Raw genomic sequence first — 22371 nt, forward strand, 5'->3', positions numbered from 1 at the left:
ACAAAGTGGATTAATGTTGGATTTTCTTAAACTGTTAATTAACTTGAATTATTTATTGTGTGTCTTAAAGTCTCTTTAACAAAATATATACTTCTTTGGTGGCATCACATTTACAAACAAAGAGTAATTCCCTCATTTGAGGCTGTTTACATGTCAGCATCCTAAACAGTCCAAACTGATGTTAAATCAACAAAGTTTAGCTAACGGACGAGACAGACTGCTAGCTTGCTCGCTGGGTTCTGGGTCCCTGGTAAATCACAGATTAGACGGTTTATGACATTCTTTGGGGTGTTGTGACCGATGAAGGGGCCCCGCAATTTACAGGGATTACATGGTGTGCTTTATATTTAGGTATGCACATAAAGAGTAGGCCTAGAGCATTAGCGCCATGCAGGAGCTAATCCAGCAGGAAGCAGCAAGCAATGGGGATAAGAGGAAGGGAGTTTCAAAACAAACATGGCCAAAGATCCAAAAACTCCACTTAATCTTCATTCATAGGGGTTAGATTGGGTCCAGGATCCAAGAGCTCAGCTAACACTGCAGTGTCATTGAAAATTTCACTAATGCCAAACTCGCATTTAGCTAGCTAAAACTGCTCCTTGTCCTCCCTGATGACCTAAACTGGTCACATGATAATCCTGTAAAACAGATCCGGTTTTCATTAGGTTTCAGGTACCGGGTTTGTTGTAAAAACATGTGCAGTGTCAAAATTCCAACAACAGAAAGCCCCAAAAGTGAGAATAAATTAGCTAAGACCATCACACAAAACTGGAATTGTTAATTCTTGGAAAGGTTCTTGTTGTAGAAATCGGCCAACAGAGTCGGATCCCTGATGCTGCAGTCAAACCAGAATTTCCATTTGCAATTCACTCTGAGGCAAACTGCATGCAATTATAGTATATCGCCTCATTCGCTTCACACAGAAGTAGCGTGGCTCAATGTTTACCTTCAAACTGATTCGCCAAGTTGCGCACAATTCTCATGTTTTTTTTCCGCCATGAAAATACCTTAAATAAGCCCCCGAGAGGTTTTTTTATTGATGAACTATTAACGGAGAAATCCCGCAGTCGCTAAAGGCTTGACATGGCTTTTTTAACCACCAATATTGTTCAAAATAACAGCAAACTTCTGCAGTAGCATGATAAAAGTCCCTACACATAAAATATAGCACCAACAACGTAGTTAGTGAACCCAGAGACTATTAAAAGAGTGTTTCAAAAGACTTACCTACTGGCCCCAGTACCAGCTCCTCTCGTAGTAAAGAACATTCAAGTCGATTACCAAATGCCATCCAAAAGGAAGTGCCTGAATTCTACTCTAATAGGTGAGCTTGATCTCTTTTATCTGGAAATATTGATTGTTGTTGTCAAGCATGATTTTCAATCATTTTATCCTCCAATTTGACAATTGTGAGGTACACAGTAGAAGCACCCTTTTCATGGCACAATGTACTATTGGAGAATAATGTGCGGGGATTGCATGTATTTTATTGCCAAATGCGTTTTCGTAGAAGATGTTGCGTTGCAGCAAAACTTGAGCCAACTTTTTTTACTGGAGCCCTCTGCATCAGCCCCTCTGCTGTTTCCACACAGACTTTTCACTGAAATGAATGAGGGCGTTGAGTTTTTTGTTGGTAATGTAATAATGCTAATTCTACCCTGAGATAAAATGAGCATTCAATTTGGATGAAATTGTGTTTTTGCGCAAATTATGGGAAGAGATAGGCCTTCCTATAGTATTACCCAACTTCAACCACTCCCTGTTACTTGAGTAACCATCTCTGATGTTAACAATGACATAGTTCTCAACTTGATCTTAAGGCTTCTATCTTAAAATCTTAAGATAGGGGGCAAATCACAACTGCTTCTGCCAATAACGTTGCAAAAAAAGATGGTTTGAATCTCATGAAGATCAGTTAAACGTTCTTTTCCTACATCTTTTCTTAGTTATCACAACCTCACCAATAAAAAGACCTACCTACGCAAACTGCTTCCGTTGTGCTATTCGTCTTCTGCTATTCTTAGTTACAACAGTTCTCAGAAATGTTAAACGGTCGTCTAAAATTAGATTTAACAGATGAAATTACTGCACACTGCTTCAAAGTGCCATTTTATTAATAAGGCTGAATATCTGTCTGTCTGTCATGAAAAGCGTGCAGGAATTTCTCATTTCTCCGGTCTCTTGTCTTTCAGATAACAGTCTGCAGGGACTCTTCCGTGTGAGCATCAACCCTGCCGCACAAAAACATGGATAAACTCATGTCGCCTAATTAAAACACAGCATTCACAACACAGCAACCTTTTCCTTATTTTATATAAAAACAATATCATTTGAAAATAAATATGCTTTACTGTTTTACATAGACACAGAAAACATGTTAATAATGAAGGAGAGACAAAGAGAACTAATAATGAGGGCTCTAAGACTGATGGCAGAAAGGATGTTATCCAGATTTCAAACAGTGGTGTTGCCGTGGTTGTATTGTATGCTGAGCTGCTAGCAGTAGTTTATTTGTATTTGCATCTTGCAGGACGGACAAAACACAGGTCCGCTACATTAACTTGAATACAACTTACTAACACCTACACACAAATGTGCGCTCTGAAATGTGCACACACACTCACACACACGCTCACACGCACACACTCACACACACATAAACGTACACAAACACACACAGATACATAAAATCCTACACAGCACCCACACCTTTAGATAAGAGGGGTTGAAAAATCCAGAGGAGACATCATCAGTACAACGGTACAAATGATCCATTAAGGGAATGTTAACACATTTTTTTTTTTGATTCCTTTTCTGTCGTTTCGTAGAAAAGCACAGAGAGTCTCCGTGCCGAGAGTAGCCATCAGTGACCTTACACACGCGCTGAGATAGGACAGCAACAGGTACATAACACTGCATATATAAATAGACCAAATTAAATATGGGTAGAAGACTGAATACTGAAAAATACTCTATAACATTATAAATTATCTATGGACTATGGCATAAAGGGATATTAAGTATGTACAAGTTCAGAGAAGAAGATATGTAATCAATGGATTCTGTATTGAGTTCAACAACTAACGACACTACTTTGACAATCCCCCTCTCCTGAAACAAGGAAACAAAAAATAATTTAAAAAGCACTCGAAAGATTTCTCAGTACATTTTTGTGAGGCACAGTTTTTCAAATGGAATCAAACTACAGTATAGGATAGTTTCAGTGGTTTTCACGTAGGACATAGCAAAACATTAGATGCTATATAGATAACCAGTATCCCTTTAAAAGTATATGGCACTCCGGAGTCTCTTCTCCTGCAAGCTGATCACAACGGTGACATCGTGTAAGTCCACGTCAGTCCTGCGGTGTCCTCAAAGGCGAAAGGAGGCGGCATCATGCAGAGGCAGCTTTCCTGGTTGTCCTGCTGTTGTATTCCAAAAGCTAAAGTAGACATCGACCGACGGAAATCCACCCATCATTTTTGAGTGCGCTCCCATGTCCTCTTCAGCCTCACCCACTGTTTTAGCAGTTAAATATATCTTAGATTGAGAGGGTTTGCAATTGGATGATTGACGCACAACCACAGTGGAGACTCATATCCAGTGAAGCAATTGCATACAATGAATCGACAACAAGACTACACCTGCATCGCAAGCCTGTTAGAAATGCAAAACCACATGGCGGCTATTTGCTTTTTTTTTTTACGTCAAATGATGGATTTAGTTTTGTTTCTGTAGCAGCATAACAATTCTGTACTCTTATTTTCTTTTATCATGGTCTATATACACACAGATATACAGTGGGAGGAAAACTTCAGTTCAGTCTTTCTTAGTGTTCTCTCTCAGTCAGTCCAAGGGGAATGCTTTCCACAGAAAAGAAGAGCTTACGGTTCAAAGGTCAAAGTGCTGTGCTGTGAAATATCTCTAGAATATTCCTTCATCTTGTACATCTGGTGCTGCCACCTCTCTCATCTCCTTGGCGTGTCACATCTAAACCGGAGGAAAGAAAGGATAAACAGTTATCAGGACAAGAAAAAAACAGGCCGCAGATAGGAGTGTCCCCTGGTTTCCTTCGGTCTCGCAGACATACACACGCATAAACACATAGTCACAATGTTATATTCATGCTGGCTGCCACAGTAGTCCACTAGCTTATAATTGGGTCACATATGTCTGCACAACATGTCCTCATACCTAGACGACAGACTACAGCGTTTGCAGATGACGCCCAAAATGACATATACAGTATGACCATTATTCTATTATCATAGTCTATCCAACGTTGTGAAACTGCTGCAGTTTTAAACACTTGCTTAGATGTTGTGAAAGGGAAATAATCAAGTTAAGCCAGGAAAAAATACTTGGTTGGGGTTGGGAAAAGTTCATGGATTGGCTTAAAATGAGTGAAAAGCCAATGTCCTTTAACAGACGTATCAACGTCAGTTACTTACGCCCGTGACAAAGCTGGTTTACCTAAAAAACAGTCAACGTTGACTTGGTTTCACACAGGACACAAATACCGGTCCACTGGGCGAAGGTTTTCTTTGAACCAGGCACTCTTACACTACCTCTTTACCGTCAAATACTGCCGCCACTAGAGGTCGCCACCTAACAAGAAACGTAAATATGGGTCGTAATAAGCTGCTTGCGAAATTGTTCTATATTGACCTTTTTTTTTTTTTACGGTGACACAATCTGTGGTCTCCTGGTCGAAAACCCTGATTGTTTGACCCATTCACCACCCTGACCTCCTCCCTACATGCAGACACTCTAGGGTGCCTTGTATTTCGGAATTGAACACTGAGGGCCGTGAAAAAAATTGTGTTTTTTTTTAATTTTTAGTCATTTGCATTTTAAAGTGGTGTTTATGAGTTTTCCCTCACTTCTGGAACACAACCCAGAAGTTATGCTTCCATTGTGGCTCTCTTAAGCGACAGCACTTACTTGCAGGTCCTCTCGTTGAGCTCTAGTTGGCGATCTCTACAGTATTCGTCCGTGTGTTTGCAGGAGCACCGGCAGGTTGAGGGATCCTGCACGAACAGACGCTTTCTCCTGTCTGAGCAGTGATCACAACATGGCTCACAAACACTGGAAAGAAAGAGACAGACAGAGATATCAAGATTATCACAGTGTACCATTACCACTCATAAGAAAAGGTCACCCTCAGGTCAACCCTTTCATACGCTCCAGTTTGCTTTCCTAAGCCCTTGCCCGACATGCTGTACTGCATGTGACAGTTGGGTAGTATTGCACACAGGTTCCCACAGAGCAGGCAAATATTCAAGCAGTAAAATTACCCTCCTTCACCTCACGCCCCCCAAACCCTCCAGTGATGATTGGACCGCTCACAAATGCCTTGAAGGCTATGTGATAGACATGCAGTGAGCAAAGCTCCTGGACCAGCTCATGCAACACAAAACGACATATATCGGCTTTGACCTGCGGGTCAATGACCTCGCTCTCACTCTTACAAAATGATAAACTCTTGATAAAGAAGACTCAAGGGTCTGATTGGTGCTAAGTTAGGAAATATATCATTTTATTGGGTGAAGACGCAGACTACGTTTCCCACAGAGAGACATTAGATTCAGAACAGAGGCTGATTGACATCAAATTTACAGATGAAGGCTCAGATTTACATCAAAATATATACAAATTACAAATGAACACACATACATGTATTCTTTCACAGTATGAGCACTGAAAAAACATGAGATCATCTTTATATTGTTTTTTTTTCCAACAAAATATGGGTGCTGTTGTATAGTTTCAGAGACACAAAACAGTACTTGCTAAACACTTTGCTGGTTTACATCTCCCCCCTAGCAAAAAAAGAAAGAAAGAAAAAAGGCAATAGATAGCCATCACTCATATCTTTACATTACATAAAAAGTACCAGCATTATGCACAGCAAAGCAAGACCTGTTTGTAAAGATGAAAAGAACAAAGAGTGGTAAGGAGACGGCTATGAGACACAGCAAAGCGGCACAGACTCAACACTGAACACAGGGCCGAGATTACAGTCCTGGTGATCCCAGCACAGATAACCAGAACAGTACGAGCCGGTCTGCAAAGCCATGCTGGTGGAGCTGCGATCTTGTTTCAGTAGAGGATTCAAGTTACAGCAACAGCCGATCTGTTTATTCCAGGTTTTTTAAACATGTCCATTATCAATCAGAGAAGTAGCTATCTGAAAAGATGTTAGGAGCGACTCAAGGTTCTACTGTTTTTCATGACACGCTGATGTGTCTCCTCCCAACCTTAGTCCCAGTCTCGCCTGAAGAAAGTGATAGTCTTAGCAAAGCGAGAGCTAGTGAGGTTGGGTGGAGATCAGATGGATATTTGGATGTGTGGAGATGGGTTACGGTGCATTTCTTGTGATGTTAAGTCTGCTGTATTTCCCGGGTTATCGCTGTTTTTTTGCAAAAGCTACATTAGCAAAACGTTAGCAAACAGGGCAGCTTATACGCTGGTATTTTAGGTATGTAGAACATGACGAGACAAAGTTAGGACAATACACAGAAGCAACATGCTAATCGATGTGGCTAAAAGGGGCATAGGAGCTCCTCCCAAATGAGCTTAATCATGAGAAGCGCAACACTCAGGTGCAGGTAGGTGGAGAAGGCAGAGCTGACATACGCGTCGTGAATTGTTTTGTCGCGGTTTTTCTTTCGTTTTCTCTTTAGGCCTTTACCCTTGCCTTTTCGGGATTTTCTGCAAGAAAAAAAAGAGGACAACAACGCAGAGAGATGCCTGAGAGACTGAGGAGAGATGGACTGATGTGCTTAGAAAGGCCTAAACTGATGATTGTTAAAACCAACAACTGATTAATAGCAATCTTTTACATTTCTATAAAGCAAAGAGCCAAAAAATCAGTCATTCAAAACAGGAGATTGTCTTAACAGATCATTGTGTAGCGATTGGCCTGTTTGGGATAATAACTCATATCATTATTATGAGAAAGGCATCAGGCAGTGTTCTCTAGAGTGTATGTGAGATGTTTTAAATGACTAATGTTTTAAAGTGAAGGGTGATATGAATTCAAAGATGGTAGCGCACAAAAAAGTGCCACCACTTATTTGTTGAACTTTTGAAATTAACTAAAAATTAACTTAAGGAAGAAGCAATAAGTGACGTGTTCTGATTTGTAAAGGTTTAGAGGCACGCCCGCAATGATTTGGCTTTCTGGAGGTGGTTTCCAGACATCCTGTAGTTTGTTCTTGTGGTGAATAATAAAAAAACCCACAATGGCTTTGGCTTTGCAGACTTTGTAAGAGATAGATAGTTGGAGGTTTGGCTCGGCTGGGCTATTCTGAAATTTCCCAGATGGATTGGGGACAATGAACTCGGACTTCGTCAAAACTGCATCTTTCAACCTATCTGGGTCAACGCTTTTTGGCTGATTCAACTTGTTCCAGACCACAGCACAATAAGAACAAGCCTGTGAGGCGCACACCTGTAGTTTCACAGGTGCATCCTGGATTAAAATATCAGGATGCATGTTTTAAAAATGAGCAGCGATGCAAAAACATTTGCTGTCTAAGATATATACCACATCATACAGTGGTATATAGACACACAGAAAACTCATATACTCAAAAAGAAACATTGTGATGTACACACAATACATCAATGCTGATTTAAAAAAAAATCAAAACAACTATAATGGTAAAAAATAAAAAGATAAACAACAAAGTTCATAAAATGAAACTGATGATAAACCGTCACCAGGATAGGTTTCAAGCTGGAGTGCAGGAATGGCGTGTTCAGTAATATGTGCTCACCACATCGTAGGGTCAGATCAAGTGATCTCATAAAGGTTTAAATCCAATATTAACACAGACTGTGCCGCTCTGGTCTACATTGAGTTTGCTGCACAGGTCATAAAAAGTACCTGGCTCAGTCTATGGAAATGTTGGATTTACATAATAGTTTCGCCGCGGGCAAACAGATCCCGCTACTGGATAACAGGTTAAAAAAAGACCAAGAGTCAGTGAGGCTGGACTTGGGCACAAAGGTGCTTTGGGCTAAATGCTAATATCAGCATAGGAACATGTCGACAATGCTAACATCTTGGTATTTAGCACATAGGATTTTTACCATTTTAGCTAGCATGCATTTCTTATTAGTATTAAACACAAAGTGCAGCTGAGGCGCATTAGTTCTGCAGCTATTTAGTATGAGCCAAGGAAATAGCCGTATGAAAGGTCAGGGGGTCCGAATGTGTTTCCTAACAATCCGTCCAATAGTGCTGGGTCAGACCCAGCTGGGACTGGATGACAAATATGAATATGGAAGTATAGACATCCACGGGACAGGATAACGCTGTTGTAAATGTCGGAATTTCCTCTTTTACTTGTTCAGACTTCGACTTCCGGTCCGTGGATGTTGACAGTTAAGTTTCACAACCTCAGCAGGATGACTCACCCTAACAGACCTCCGGAGACCTGTCACTGCTGAGAGGTCAGCGGCCGGCGTTTAAAACTGAACGCGAGCGTTTGAAAGCGTCAGAAACGGGAGTTGAACGACCCTGAGACCGGCGCTTTGTAGAGGCGCGCCGCTGAAGCTGCGCTCGTAAACAGACAAGACAAGGTTAAAGAGGAGGCCTCAAAAACTGGCCCTTATCTATATGACAGATGACCTGACATAAAACCAAAAATACAACCGACAACCACCCTGCGACAGAAAGATATTAACGCTGGAGGACTTTTTAATGACCCTTTGTACACTGATTTCTGTTGAATGGGGAGGGAAGAACACTTAAGCAAAGGGCCATAAACAGAAACGTTTAACCAATCTTCAAAAACACTGTTATCTATATCAGAGCCACCAGTAACAAGGAGTAACAGAAGTTAAGTGCGATGTAAACAGTAAAGAAGAGAGGTGGGGAATGTAAAGATGAGATAGAAAAGGGAGGAAAGGTGTAAAGGACAAGTATAGAGAGGGCAATGACCTCATCAAGTGTCACTCATTCACCTGAATGGATTGAGCTGGTATTCTCTGTTTATCACCTGAGAGCTGCATGGCAGTGACTTTAATTGTCTTTTAATGAAAATATTATCAGTTATGGAATATTATTATTGTGGAGTGTTTTGAGTGTGTTTGAGTGTGTCTATGTGAGAGAAAGGGGAATGAGAAAATAACAGACAGTTCGATTAAGTGAGAAAACAGAATCTGGGATAATGTCAGAAAAGGCCGAGAGCCGCACACAACTGAGAGTGAGAGTTTCTTTGCAAAGCAAAACGGGGAAAGATCAAATCTCAAGTCCCCATTGTTTACCCCCCGATCTCCATGCAGAAAGAGTTCTGTACTCACTTTTCTTTCTGTTCTTTCACTTCTTTCTTTAACCTGAAAGGCAGGAACAAAACAACAGGCCATTAGATCACAGCACGCCGTTGTTTCCAGGTAAACAGATACTTATCGAGATCATCACCGGCTCATATTCAGCACGGCTGGACACGCATCATTTTTTTCTTTTTTTTAAATCGTCTTACATCACCGTTCTTTACCAGAAACCGTGATAAATCTGTCTTTCACTTTTAATCGCTCATTAAATGAAGCAGATTTGTCGGGAGATAATGCAGTGTACACACACTTGTGGATAGGCACACATAGGGGCGTGTTCACTGATGCACACACACACACACACACACATACAAACATGACTACAATAGCAAGCTGTCAGGTTGATTTCACTTCTCGTCCATGTGACGCTCTTGCGATAACAGAATGTGGAGCAATAAATGTGCTGGCACACTCCAGAGAAAACGATGCGCCAACAGAGTTAGGAAACATTGTTTCATTCAAAACGGTCACTCTGCCAAGTTTCTTTTTGAAATACTGGTGCAATAACTCCACATGAATATGCTGAATAAAAACGAAAATAAAAGTACATAATCTGAATATGACGATAAATACTATATGCTACTGTCAATCGCCTGCACTGTTGAGGTAAATGCAGGGCTTTAACCCCAAAAGGTACTCCAGCATTAAAAAACAAAAGTACTAAACGAGCAGACTGTAGATGGTTAAAGGGGGAATCTTTTTTTCAAACCCTGTTTTTGATAATCTTGTATAGTAGTTTTCCTTTTGCACAAAGGATTCACAGGAAGTGCCGCAGCATGTAGTCCAGCGTTGCTATCTGTAGTTTTATCTGACATCCTCCTCACTGTGAACATTTCTGCAGCTGTATGAAGTCACTGCTAATTGTAGTACTAGAATAAAATGTAAATAATACAAGTACCTCAAAATTGCACTTGAGTTAATGTAGCACAGGTTGTGAGTCATACATATTTGTTGTTCTGAAAGAATCTAATATTTTGGCAATGACTTGGTCATCCGTTGAAACAGCACAACATAGATTAATCACAGCCTCTAACTAAAGTTTATAGCTACATCTAATTGTTTTGATAGTGAGGTATTGTGTCATCAAAGACAGCAGTGAGTTCAGAGTGACATTACTTTATAGCCAGGGGCTCTCCAGACAGGCCGCTGCAGCCTCACTGCACATAACACAAACATATTTCAGATATGATAGCTCAAAAGATAGGGAGCTTGGTCCTTAGCCAACAGCCCTCCCTGCAGTGTTTGTTTGCTTTTTAGATTTCCATTAAACGTGGGAGGATGCTGCATGCTTCCCGTCTGTGTTGCTGTATCATAGTTTACTAATTTATGTCCCACAGTTTAGATCGCAGCCACGATAACGATCGGATTTTGACGAAACATCGGGAAGGGATGCACGTCACCGCTACAGATTTCAAAAGAGAGCAAAGAAACGTGACAAATTTGTTATTAACTGACCTGAATATTGAAATGATCAATTGGAGAAGATGAGATGTGGACGAAATATTTACTTTGGCCTTGTTTCACTTATGGGAACCATGTGATTCTGAACATTTTTATATATAATTTTTATTTTTATTTTTTATAGCAGACTTTAAGAGATTATATTCCCTTCCTATCAACACAACAGACAGAATAAGAAGCCGATTCATAAAATGTATGAATCACTGAAGCCTCAAGTCGAACAAGAGAAAATCAGCATAATGTGAGTAGAGGACACAAAGGGGACACACAGCTCTTATCTCAGAGATCAATAACTAAAGCGATCGCACCTATGTAGTTCCAGGAGTGACCTCTATGCCACAGAAGGAAAACAAAGGAGCAATGCGATGGAATGAGGATAAACTAAAGCAATACGGAGGATGTGTGCAAGCATGTGCTGACACCCGCTCAGGCCTTTTAGAGATCAGTGAAGTAAAACCCACCGAGATAAGATGTGAATGGCCCTGATATGCATCTGTGAAATGTGTCAGAGGCAAACACAAGACAATAACAGTACATGGCGTGTATGGTCGACCTATGCTCCGCCACACAAACGCACAGCGGTTAGTATTTCTTTCACGTTGTGTGTGTGTTTCAGTGCGTGTTCAGGGTTTCTTACCTACACTCACATGCGCTGTGTTCTGTGAAACTCATGAAAATATCATTTTGTTGCCTTTGGGGTTTTATTCTTTTAATCTGTAAGAAAAGAAGAAGAAAGAGACATGGTTATAGATTTATAGATTTGAATTAAATGTACATTGATCTATAGTATTCCAACAATTATTGATCTCAGTGTTACAGTCATTTAAAAAAGAAACGAGGCAGACGAACAAGGATCGACAAAAAGGTCACACAGAAAGGTCACTGAGGCTTAGATGTGAAAATTCAAATTCTGTATCTGAAAATAACCTTTAAAGAATGAAAATCTACATGTTTTCAGTTTAGGGTTTAATATATTATATATATATTGCAAAAAGTAATGATAGCGAGCTGTCAGGACTTCAGTACGGTTGTGATGTCGCAACTATACTGTATATAGGTAGAAAAAGCCACTGCAGTGCTGTTACAGTCATTCCCGGCTGCAATGACAGCACAGAAATAAAGTGTTTTTTGAACATTAGAGCATGTAAACATGTTCTAGTAGAAGCCCAAAATAAAAGTATGAACCTGAAAATGAGCTTAATATGGGACCTTTAAGTTTCACACTGAAAAGTTTCAAACGTATCTGAGCACAAACTGAAAAGACAGCGAAACATGAGATGTGTGTGGAACAATGAGAAGTTCCTCATACATGAAACAAACATAAATGCCATATTGTCATCACAGTCTCCACATCGTATTGGACACTTTAACCAGCCCTCTTTTAATGGCCGACATCTTGTCTTTTTCTGCAATGGCTCTGTGGCAACAGACTGGACAACTAGCACTACAAAGTGCTTACATCAATGTGCCCAATACCTGCTATTTGCATGAAAGTGGTGGATGGTGCATACATTTGCATTTTATTTTACTGGAAATTTGTTTAGAATCTGCAGTATCTTTGAATGGAAACTGGACTTTAAAAGGGAGAGTAACCAACAAAAGATGCAAAGTTCAAAAAGATCTTCACCTTTTTACTAGAAATGACATTTTTCATCTCTCAGTGATGCAGAGGACAGACCGACTCCTCATACACAGGGAACCACAGGGATGAAATAAAAAAATAAAAAAGGGCCACGCATAGGACTGATTTTGGCTCAAAGGTCACGCCTGAGCAGTCTTTGAGCAAACAGCAGGGGCACTTAGATTGAGCAGAAGGGCACTTGATGGGCTCCAGGCCGACCAGCAGAGGAACACTTGAGGAGCCCACGTGCCTCTCTGGTGTGACATCTGTCCAAATCTGTCCATTTAGGGCGCACAGATCCTGGATAAGGAAGACTTTTCAAAACCCTGTCGCTCCTACCCCCTGTGAACCCCACTGCACAAAACACTCAAAGCATAACTGTTGTAATAAAAAAAACGCTGCTGACCTCCATTGTAATGTTATAGCTGGATGTTGGCATGCACTGCAGCATCTCGTCGTTGCAGCAGCCGGCACAGCGCGTCAACACCACGCAGGATGGGATGAAGATGTGCTCCACCTCCTCCGGATACTCCTGCAGAATCTCCACCAGCAGCTCCCGAGGCTGACACAAACTCTTGTTGTACACCTCCATTAAAGGGATCACTGCGAGAAAGAGAGTACAGGGGTTATAAAATGGCAGCGGCGCTTCACTCTTAACCACTGATTCAAGAGCTGTAACAATAACACACGCCTAAGTGGAGACGTGAATTAAATACTCTGGCAGACTCACAGAGGAGTCACAGTGAAAGTGGAGATGAAACACACACATACATGCACACACATGTTTTACTTTCTAGTCTTCCATTGAGAGGCCCTTAGTTTATAGAGTTATAACAACTTTTACACACACTTGTGCAATTTCCCATTGGAATTAACAAGTACTCTATATCTATATATCTATCCGGACCCCACCTGCTACATCAGATAATGCCTGGACTTGACTGTCAACCCCATTTTTTTTTTAATAGCTCTGCTTCTACGCCATTATCCTGTTTTGTCACTCTCTGTCTTTGTAGGAGTTCTGTTCTTGAGAAAGATATTAGCACACAGACAGACAAACACCTCCGAAATATCATTGGGAGCCTAAAACAACCCAACAGCCCTTAAGGGAGCCAAGCCAAATATACTGAGTCTGAACTTTATCACAAAGTTCAGCTCCCGATTGTCCAAATTAGATTGAGCAATGGGATTGTGCAAAAAAAAAAATTAAATCGTGGGCCAAGAGGGTGAAATTCCATTCTATAAAAGAGTCTGGTCACCGTAACATTTCACCAGCTTAACCTCAAACAAGGAGGAATGCTGTCCAGGGTGAAAACGTCACAGAGTTGAGATTTAAGGGTGAAACTACTCTCATTTACTAAAAGGGGGCAGTTTTTTTTTTGGGGGGGGGGGGGGGGATAAATCCGAACAGGGTCAGACTATGCAGTTGTCCACCAGGAGGCGATAATTTCCCTTTATTGTCAAGGTGAAAGCAGCCCTTTTCTGTTTGGCTGTGTGCCAGCCAGGGAGCCCAGAGCAGGCTGTATTCCCACGGTGCCCTGTGGGACACCTACCGTCATGTGGACCTCTCACTGTTTCCTTCGGTATGTGGGCGCTCTGCAAGGAAGAGGAAAAAAAAGGCAAAATGTTAGTTACAGCATATTGTGCAAGAGCTGGCCCTTCACTTATCCACAGTTGCGCAAATAAAATATGTTTACATTTTGACATTTCTTTTGACCGCTGCCGTAATATGAAAACCACATTTTGTATCTTATATGGGGCTATAGACAATATAGGGGACACTTAAAGTCAAATATTCATGCTATGTCTCCTATACGCATAAAAATGGCCCTAATCTAGTTTTTAGGAGCATGATTGTGGTGCTACGCCACATCTGGGTTTAATGTGTGAATGGATTGTGAAGGAAACACTTCACAGTCCACAGTCCAGAGGCATTAATATACAAAAAATAAATAAAACATTCTGAAATAATGCAGAGGTGGATACAGTTCCTCATCAGCTACGTGACAAAACTTCCCAAACTGTTGATTGACAGTCTTTTTTTCTTTTGTTTCAGCCACCAAACCTTTAATGTGTGCCTCCGCCGCCTCTTGGCAACGTGGATTAATAACAATCGCCATTAAAACCGGTAAGAATTTCAGCCTGCTACTTTCGCTCACAGGGGGTAGCTGTCACCACACCAGTCGACCACAAAGGATTCTGGCAACTTTCCATCCGTGCGCGCATTACGCACAACTGCGCTTTCATCCCCCCGACCCCACCCCACCCCCACTTTCTCTCTCTCTCTCTCTCTCTCTCTCTCTCTCTCTCTCTCTCTCTCTCACTCTCTCTCACAGACACACACACACACACAAACGCGCGCAACTCACGCAACATCTCGCCAATGTTGCGTGAGACCCGGTCTTGTCGTAGTCGGTGAAACTTTTTTCCCCCATTCCTTAATGAAAAGTATTTAAAAAAAAATGTCAGGCTGTGTTGGTGCCGCAGTCTCCACCCCCTTCTGGTGGCGTGAGAGGGTCCAACCTTGTGGGCTGGGAGACCCCAGCCCTCCAAAACACTATATGCTGTATTATTAATGGAAGGGTGTCAAGCTGCGAACAGCGGCCCCTAAACTGATGATAGGGCCAACCGGGACAGCATCCTGATGCTATTCAGCGTTGACTTGGGGGGCTTAGCTGTAATTACATCAACCAGTTAGATAAATAAACTGGACTCTGGAGGGGAAATATTTAACCAACCATGTTACAATCTTAACCAACCTTGTTTCCTTTGAGGTAGCAAATTCCTTTTAGAAATAATCCTTCAAAGTCTGATCATGTTGCCTCTTATTGGAATTGTTTGTAGCGTTGTGTATTTTTTTTTTTTTTTGCTCAACCTTTGCTCAAAGCCTTCCTGGACACTCTGCACTTGATTAATGATTATATGGAAAACGATTTACAGTGCGCACTAAAACAGCCATTGAAATTCTCCCGTGCGTCAACCCGATTAATATGTGCCGAAATACCCGTTTTGTTGAATGTCAGTGTGAAAAGTAGGCTTTTCTTTTCCTCTTTATTGAACCGTGACAGTAGTGTCGGTGCCAACGGAGTGAACCTGCTCACATGTCCTAATTCAGAGCGGAGCCGCTGCGCCTTTAAAGCGTAATAATATCTCCAAGGTGGTTTTAGAGCAGGCCTGCAATCACCCGACGTCAAACTTCACAACATTATTTAGAAAAATCATCACATATTGGCAACACACAAAAAAGCGCACCACCCACGAGCGTGTGGGTTACGTGTATGTAGTGTGGGCTTTGCGTAATGGCTGTTTAAATATCCCTAAAGACACCAAAGATTTCAGCTTGTTTAAACACGAGCGATGACCTACCCAGAGGAAAGGCAAGGACGAGCTACACATTAATGACAAGTGGCTACATTACGCAAATAGACGTCAGTTGATGTTTTTTTTTTTCCTTTCTTTTCTGTCCAGTTTGCTCTTTGGAACACTTGACTCACCTTGACAGCTGACAGCGTCAAAAATAATAGTGTCAAACTGTCAATAAAGTTCATGGTGTTGGAAATCCAATCCAAAGGCAGGCGACGTTTTAAAATCCAAGAGGCCAATGTGGCGATTTGTTCTCAAACCTTTGACAAAAAAAAAGTACAACAACACAAGTGGACCAGCTAAAACTTGTCTAAATAAGGGCCAGGGGGTTGTAAAGGCAAATCCATGTTGGTCCCAGCGTACAATCCTTTGCGCGTAACTTCTTTCCTTCTCAACTGTTGCCAATGATTTTCAAAATATCCAGAAACACGAGAATCCAAGACGCGAAACGTCTCACATTGTTCCGCAGCGGACCTTTATTTTCTTGCAATGGAATAGCAATCCACATTACAAAAATAAATCCATGCTTGTTGCGCCAGCCGTCTCCAAGTATCTGTCCATTGGAAACTTGTAGCCTACTCCTATGTGCAACTTGAACCCACGGACCCACGGGATGACGTTCAGTGAAAAAGAAACCCTCGCGGAGAGATACTCGTCCCACAAAAAGTATTTTCTCTATTTTACCCCTCTGTCACTGCGCACTAAGGAGGTCAGCTCACTCCGATACGAGAGACCGCGTCCACCTCTGCTTCGGTCTGTCCATACTGTGGCTGTATGTGTTGCGACTGGCAGCCGCGGTGATTGGTGGATGATTAGGACGTGGTAGGTGTGTCCTCTATGGGCTGATGCAAAGCATTGCGCGCTCCTCTGAAGTCGTTTTCAAAAGTTTCACCTATTAAACACCGACTCATGTGACTGCATCACCAGCAAGCTATTAAAAGCTCACGAGCGCCGGTGTATTTTTATTTTTTTAATTTCATTTTCATTTGAGAAAAAGGGGAATGAGGGCATCTGATATCGTGATTGTATTTCCTTTCTTTTTTTTTTTACCACCAGCTGAAATATCATCCACTGGTTTCATGCTTAACGCATTTCATCATCCCCACGTGCAGGCTAATAATATACAACAACAGAATGAGCTATTGTTAACCTTTATGGTTATAATGACTTCTTCTTTACAGCAAAATTAAAAAGTCATGAAACTCCGAACTCATTAATTGTGAGGGGATTATTGTAAACAAATACTGACAATATGACCTTGAATAGTCCCCTTAGAGGACCCTACCCTACTAACACTACAGCACGCAATAGCACTAATACTAATAATACTAATCACAACCACAGTTAGAATAAGAATATGAAAATGAATAATAATTTTCCTTCGCGATGATGTTTCTAAACTATTACCGAAAAAACGGGTAAGATGTCTTTTCACTTGACTAAGGTAAGGTGAGTGTCACGCCCTCTCATTTCCAGTTGCCCTGGTGATATTAGGGCAAATATTTTCCAGTCTTCCATGAAAGAGGAAACCCAACTTGCCGAAGTGGGAGAGAGTGTGTGCCCGGACACGTAGCCTATTACGTCTCTGTGCATGCGTGCGTGCGCCGTGCATCGTTGCCGTCCGTGATCCGCCGCGCAAGTCATGAGTTGCTGCCGCATCGTGCCGGTCTGTGCGCGCCTGCACGCACGCACGCACGCATGTAAAGTAGGAGCATGCGCGTCGTGACTTCCTCCCCGTCACTTCACTGACTGGTGAATGGAAGAAGCCACCTGACCGGTCGAGACGGACTTCTGCGCCCCCCCCCCTCTCCCTCTCTCTCTCTCTCTCTCTCTCTCTCTCTCTCTCTCTCTCTCTCTCTCTCTCTCTCTCTCTCTCTTTCTCTCGAGCGACAGCTGAAACATCACGGCGAGGGAGAGCAGGGAAAAGGGAGTCAGAGAGGGAAGAGAGACTGTCAGTGAGCCAAACATGGTGATTGATAAAGGAAGTGACTGTGGCGAAGCTGCTGCGCACAGCTCCTTTATCATCATTATAACGATGATGCATGATGATGATGATGATGATGATGATGAGGAAAGTGTTATATTATTTTAGTATTGGGTTATTGTTATTATTATTGATGCATTCACATGTACACATTCGTCTACAGCTGGTTGATATTGAGCTCATTTAACTGCCTTATATACAGTTTAGTCTAAATGCATTGTATTTTATAATTCAGTAATATATTTTGTATGTTTGTGTCTGTAAGGCAACAACACTTGATAAATACATGTAGTGGAGTGAAATATACAGTGGCATAAAGTAGAAATACTCAAGTAAAGTACCTCAAAAGTGGGCTTACGTACATTACCTGGATACATGTACTTAGTTACTTTTACTATGTTTAATTTTGACCTAATGAAGTGAATTTGCTTGTTGGTTAAAAGCCTTGAAAGTGATTTTCACATTCAGGTAACGCTTACTAATGTGAAACAATGACATTTAGTGAAAGGCTTACTGGCTTCTCTGGTTTAAATTATCTTAAACATTAATATTTCTAAACAGTCTCATTTTAAATGTCTGAAATACACTCTTTGAGTTGCAGTCTTTCTAACATTTCTAGATAACATAACTTGGACTTATGACAGCTCCACATAGTAGTGATGCCCTCTGCTGGACCAACGGGCCACTGCATTACTACCAATGTTGTGTCTGCCTCCAGCACCAGCACACTGACAGATTGATAGACACCGAGGAAGTGGAAAGAGCTGATAAGTATGTAATGACATACGTTGGCAGCTATGTGTCTGACATGCTATGCTCGCGTACTGGAGCTTATACCTTACTATGCGTACAAAAATGGAATGAGGGAGGAAAAACACCAAAAAAAACAAAAAAACGAGCGAGACAATGAGACTTTACAGCAGAGAGAATCGAGACATGATGGAGCAAGAAAACAGAGAGGCCGAGGGAATGATAGCTAAGAAGAAAGAGAGCTTTTAGGAAGAGAAGGATTCGGCTGTCGTGTAACCAGAGCAGTCCTGAGAAGAGTCCCTTGGCTCTGTACCCGTCCGTAGTTTAATTGAAGAATAACACTTGGGTTCATTAATGGTGTCACCGAGCTCCTATTTCTGCTGACTCAGAGTGTGTGTGTGTTGTCTGTGTGTATGTGTGCACTCAAGTGGGCAAGGTTACAGTGGATACAGTGCACGGGTGAGCGAGTGTATCCCAGTTTGTGCTGACTACATACATACACATGCGTAAGCACACATGCGTTAATGAAGTCTTACCTAAAAGTACAACAAACAGCCTCCCCTGCAGCCATCTGCACACTGACGCACATTTGGAAACGTCATTATGGTACCGGGAAGTCAGGGTGATTCCTGCCTGTGCCGAGGGGACATTAAGGGCTTTAACGCCACAGCAAACATTCCATGAACAGCTACTTTGCCACAAATTGTCATGTTTTTAGGATGCACTTTCAGGGCTAACCTAAGTGACAAATATATTGTGTTTCCTGTTACTGCTTCACATTGAAAGCCACCCCGAGTTCCACCAGTTGAATGCTTTTAATGGGAACTCGCAGCAGTGAGAAATGTTTGGTTAGTATCAGCAGTAACTTAATACAGCTCTGATATGGTGTAAACACTGATCAGTGGGTTAAAATGTCCGACTATATGCTGCATCATTTCCTGTAGCTCCCTCATGCATTGGAGGACAGTTTGAATCCAGTACAAGAATGGCAGACTCCGCCACTCAGAAGGAAAGCTACTAAAAATTGTCTCAAACAGTATCTGTGTGTTTAAGCATTGTAACTTTAACCATTTTCGTTTAAGTGCTGCTTGCAGTGCTGTGCATCACTAACAATAGGAGGCCAATACAGGCCGACCATCTTTGGCATAAGCGTTAAATCCTGAGAGTCTTGATTGTTTGTGGTAAATCATTTTTATTTACACTCATACAAATGTAGGCTACAGATATAACATTTTTAATTACTTTATTTTTCTCTGCAGAAACAGTGTGTGCATGTGTGTATGTGAGTATGTGTGTGTGTGTGTGTGTGTGTGTGTGTGTGTGTGTGTGTGTGTGTGTGTGTGTGTGTGTGTGTGTGAGAGAGAGAGAGAGAAAGAGAGAGAGAGAGAGAGAGAGAGAGAGAGAGAGAGAGAGCGAGAGAGAGAGAGAGAGAGAGAGAGAGAGAGAGAGGGCATGTGAGGATGAAAGTCACATTGTTTAAATGTATAATGTAACCGAGGCATTCCCTTACCAAAAGCCTAATGGCGTACTGCCACACTCTTTTATCACCTGGCGCTAAATTTCACATTCTTTCTCTCCTCCTTTCCGCCTTGTACACTCTCTTTTGTAAGAGGCGAGTCTTTGCCTCTTGGCGTGTGTACGTGAGAAGCATAAGCTGCTGCTAAGTGTGTGTAGCGTACCGATTTGCATGGCAAGGTAATTCTGACCGAGTTATCAGAGTCGACCTCCTCACAAATCTTATATAAATTATCCAGGAATTAACCTTCAACTGCGTGCCCCGATAATGTGTCCTGATAACATTCACTGTTAACACCATGTGACCGGGCTGCACAAGTGTGTGCACATAGGAGCAAGCCTGAATCATTAATAAGGTGTTTGTGTGTGTGTGTGTGTGTGACCTGCGTCACCCATTATATACGTGCAAAAGTGTACTTATCTCAGATTATAGTTTTAAAAAATGAAGCATCTATTGCCACAACTTTCAGGAATAAGGATTTGTGTAATTAATTTGAAAGTGTCAGAAAAGGACTCTTTGTGTTTTATCACATCCCAGTAACAGAGCAGCTCTTTCTGTTCTGTTACCATTTGCCAAATGTCATTCCATTGCTCACAGAAAACGTCTGACGGCCATTTGGACTCAATTCAGCACAGATGACTTCACTCACTCTTGATAGTGGACGTATAAATCATCAGCCAATCAGTATTGCGACCGTTGACCCTGCCCAGCTGTGAGGAGCGTGCCGCACAGAGGCAGCACACGTCCACCCGACCTTCATTACCCTTCGCAGGTCCTCCTCCATCCTGCTCTCTTATTAGGATGAGTAGATAAGTAGAAGCTTTTAGATGACGTTTGAGTACTTTAACAAACAAGAAAAATGGTTCTTCCTTTCCGTTTGAGAGCGGTCTATTCCACCTCCTCATCACTTTTCTTCCGCTTTCCTCTTGAGTTTATCTCCTTTGGCAAGTTCCAGTAAGTGCTTTGGTTTTTGTGTACTCTCAGTCAAGCAGTTCAAAGAGTTCATAAGCCTATTTGGTCAGCGAAGAAGAAAAATGAAAGGAAAGAGCTGGAGAGAATGGAGAATATACTGTACTTTAACCCGAGCAAAGGCTAGTCCTGTCAACATTGATCATATTCCAATATGTTGCTGGCCCTAAAGAACCACATGTTCAGGAAGTCATGCAGTAGAAACAAAGCAATCTGTGAGTTAGAGAAGAAGATCGGCACAGTATGGGATCAGGTCAATCTTCATGAGTGAAAATCTGCAACTGCTTACTCCAAACGTTTTATTGATATATTTGGCTCCATGGATCCACGTTTCTCTAATTTTAACTACTCATCTGTAGAAGGTTTATCCAAAGAAAAGAATGACTAAGCAGTGAGACAGAATCAAAACTGTCATATCTAGGCTATTCATCGTTTTTTATTTTCAATGGGTGAATGGGTGGTTACCAAACTTAAAGATTGAGACCTTCCATGACTTTTCTCAGTTGTCTATAAAAAGCATGTGGACTGATCTCTAGGTAAAGCCCCTTGGGTTTCTCCCGCTCACCTGCGGTCAACAGTTAGTGCGTTTACAGGCACAACAGTAACCCGAAATTGGTCTAACCAAAGGGAATGGCTAGGTTATTCACGTTCCACCCGTTTAAATGAGAGGGAGAAAATGGTAAAGAGTAACACGACCTCCGGTACAGTAGGTGGCGCTCCACCAACATACAGCTGGTTGGAATACAGCTTTTTCCTCCGGTTGACATTTGTCAAAATCACAACATCTTGGAAAGCGGGCGTAAAAATGGCCGACTTTTTTGACAGAATTACGACAGAAATGGGTCTTCTTGGTAGTGATGTTAGTTGCCATAGCGAAGTCCTAGCGAGTGGGGAGGGGGAGTTATCACCCACGGAGCATGCGCAGACACATACCCCAATCATAATCCGAGAACGCTGTTCAATGCATGAATAATGAATAATGGGGGTACTGAAGGAGTTATCTAGGTCTGTTAACCGGGGTATGAGAACTCAGATTTTACCCTGGGTATGGTGTCTATATGAGAAATCACAGTATTGCCTTATCCTAACATAGAAGAAACAGAAGAAAACATGACATATGAAATACTGTGGTTTAAGCTGGCTGATGTTAGCTAATGTTAGCTTCCTTGCTAATGCCGATGAATTGCTAGCTATCTGACTTAGCTAAATACTGCCTTGAGTGGATAACATCAGCTAATTCACCCAGACTCCCAGGGCCGATCTGGCTGGCTTTCCATTGCAAATGAACATTTCACATAACGTTACGAAGCAAGTAATGCCAGATCCATGCAGCGTAGCAATTTACAACTAGCTTGCTAATGT

The 22371-nt window shown here is 41.8% G+C and overlaps 1 protein-coding gene across 2 annotated transcripts; it reads right to left on the minus strand.

Moving 5' to 3' along the window:
• Positions 1-2295: 2295 nt before the first annotated feature.
• Positions 2296-16540, minus strand: vegfab (vascular endothelial growth factor Ab). Of its 2 annotated transcripts, XM_083933752.1 has the most exons (8): positions 15922-16540; positions 13981-14023; positions 12834-13030; positions 11444-11520; positions 9316-9348; positions 6640-6714; positions 4945-5088; positions 2296-3990 (listed from the first exon to the last, which is right to left on the minus strand). In XM_083933752.1, exons 1-8 carry the CDS (start codon positions 15973-15975, stop codon positions 3969-3971), a joined length of 645 nt encoding a protein of 214 aa, XP_083789878.1. In that variant the 5' UTR covers positions 15976-16540; the 3' UTR covers positions 2296-3968. The 2 variants fall into 2 exon arrangements, with proteins under 2 accessions (XP_083789878.1, XP_083789879.1); XM_083933753.1 differs by lacking the exon at positions 6640-6714.
• Between the last annotated feature and the right edge of the window lie 5831 nt (positions 16541-22371).

Source organism: Echiichthys vipera, assembly GCF_963691815.1.
Source record: "Echiichthys vipera genome assembly, chromosome: 19".
Lineage (NCBI taxonomy): Eukaryota > Metazoa > Chordata > Actinopteri > Perciformes > Trachinidae > Echiichthys > Echiichthys vipera.

Coding starts and splice junctions, on each gene's coding strand:
- vegfab (XM_083933752.1), bottom strand. CDS start 15,975: ATGAACTTTATTGACAGTTTGACACTATTATTTTTGACGCTGTCAGCT. Junction 11,521..12,833: donor GCTATAACATTACAATGGAG/GTCAGCAGCGTT, acceptor CTTTTCTTACAG/ATTAAAAGAATAAAACCCCA. Junction 5,089..6,639: donor GACAAAACAATTCACGACGC/GTATGTCAGCTC, acceptor CTTTCTTTCCAG/TGTTTGTGAGCCATGTTGTG.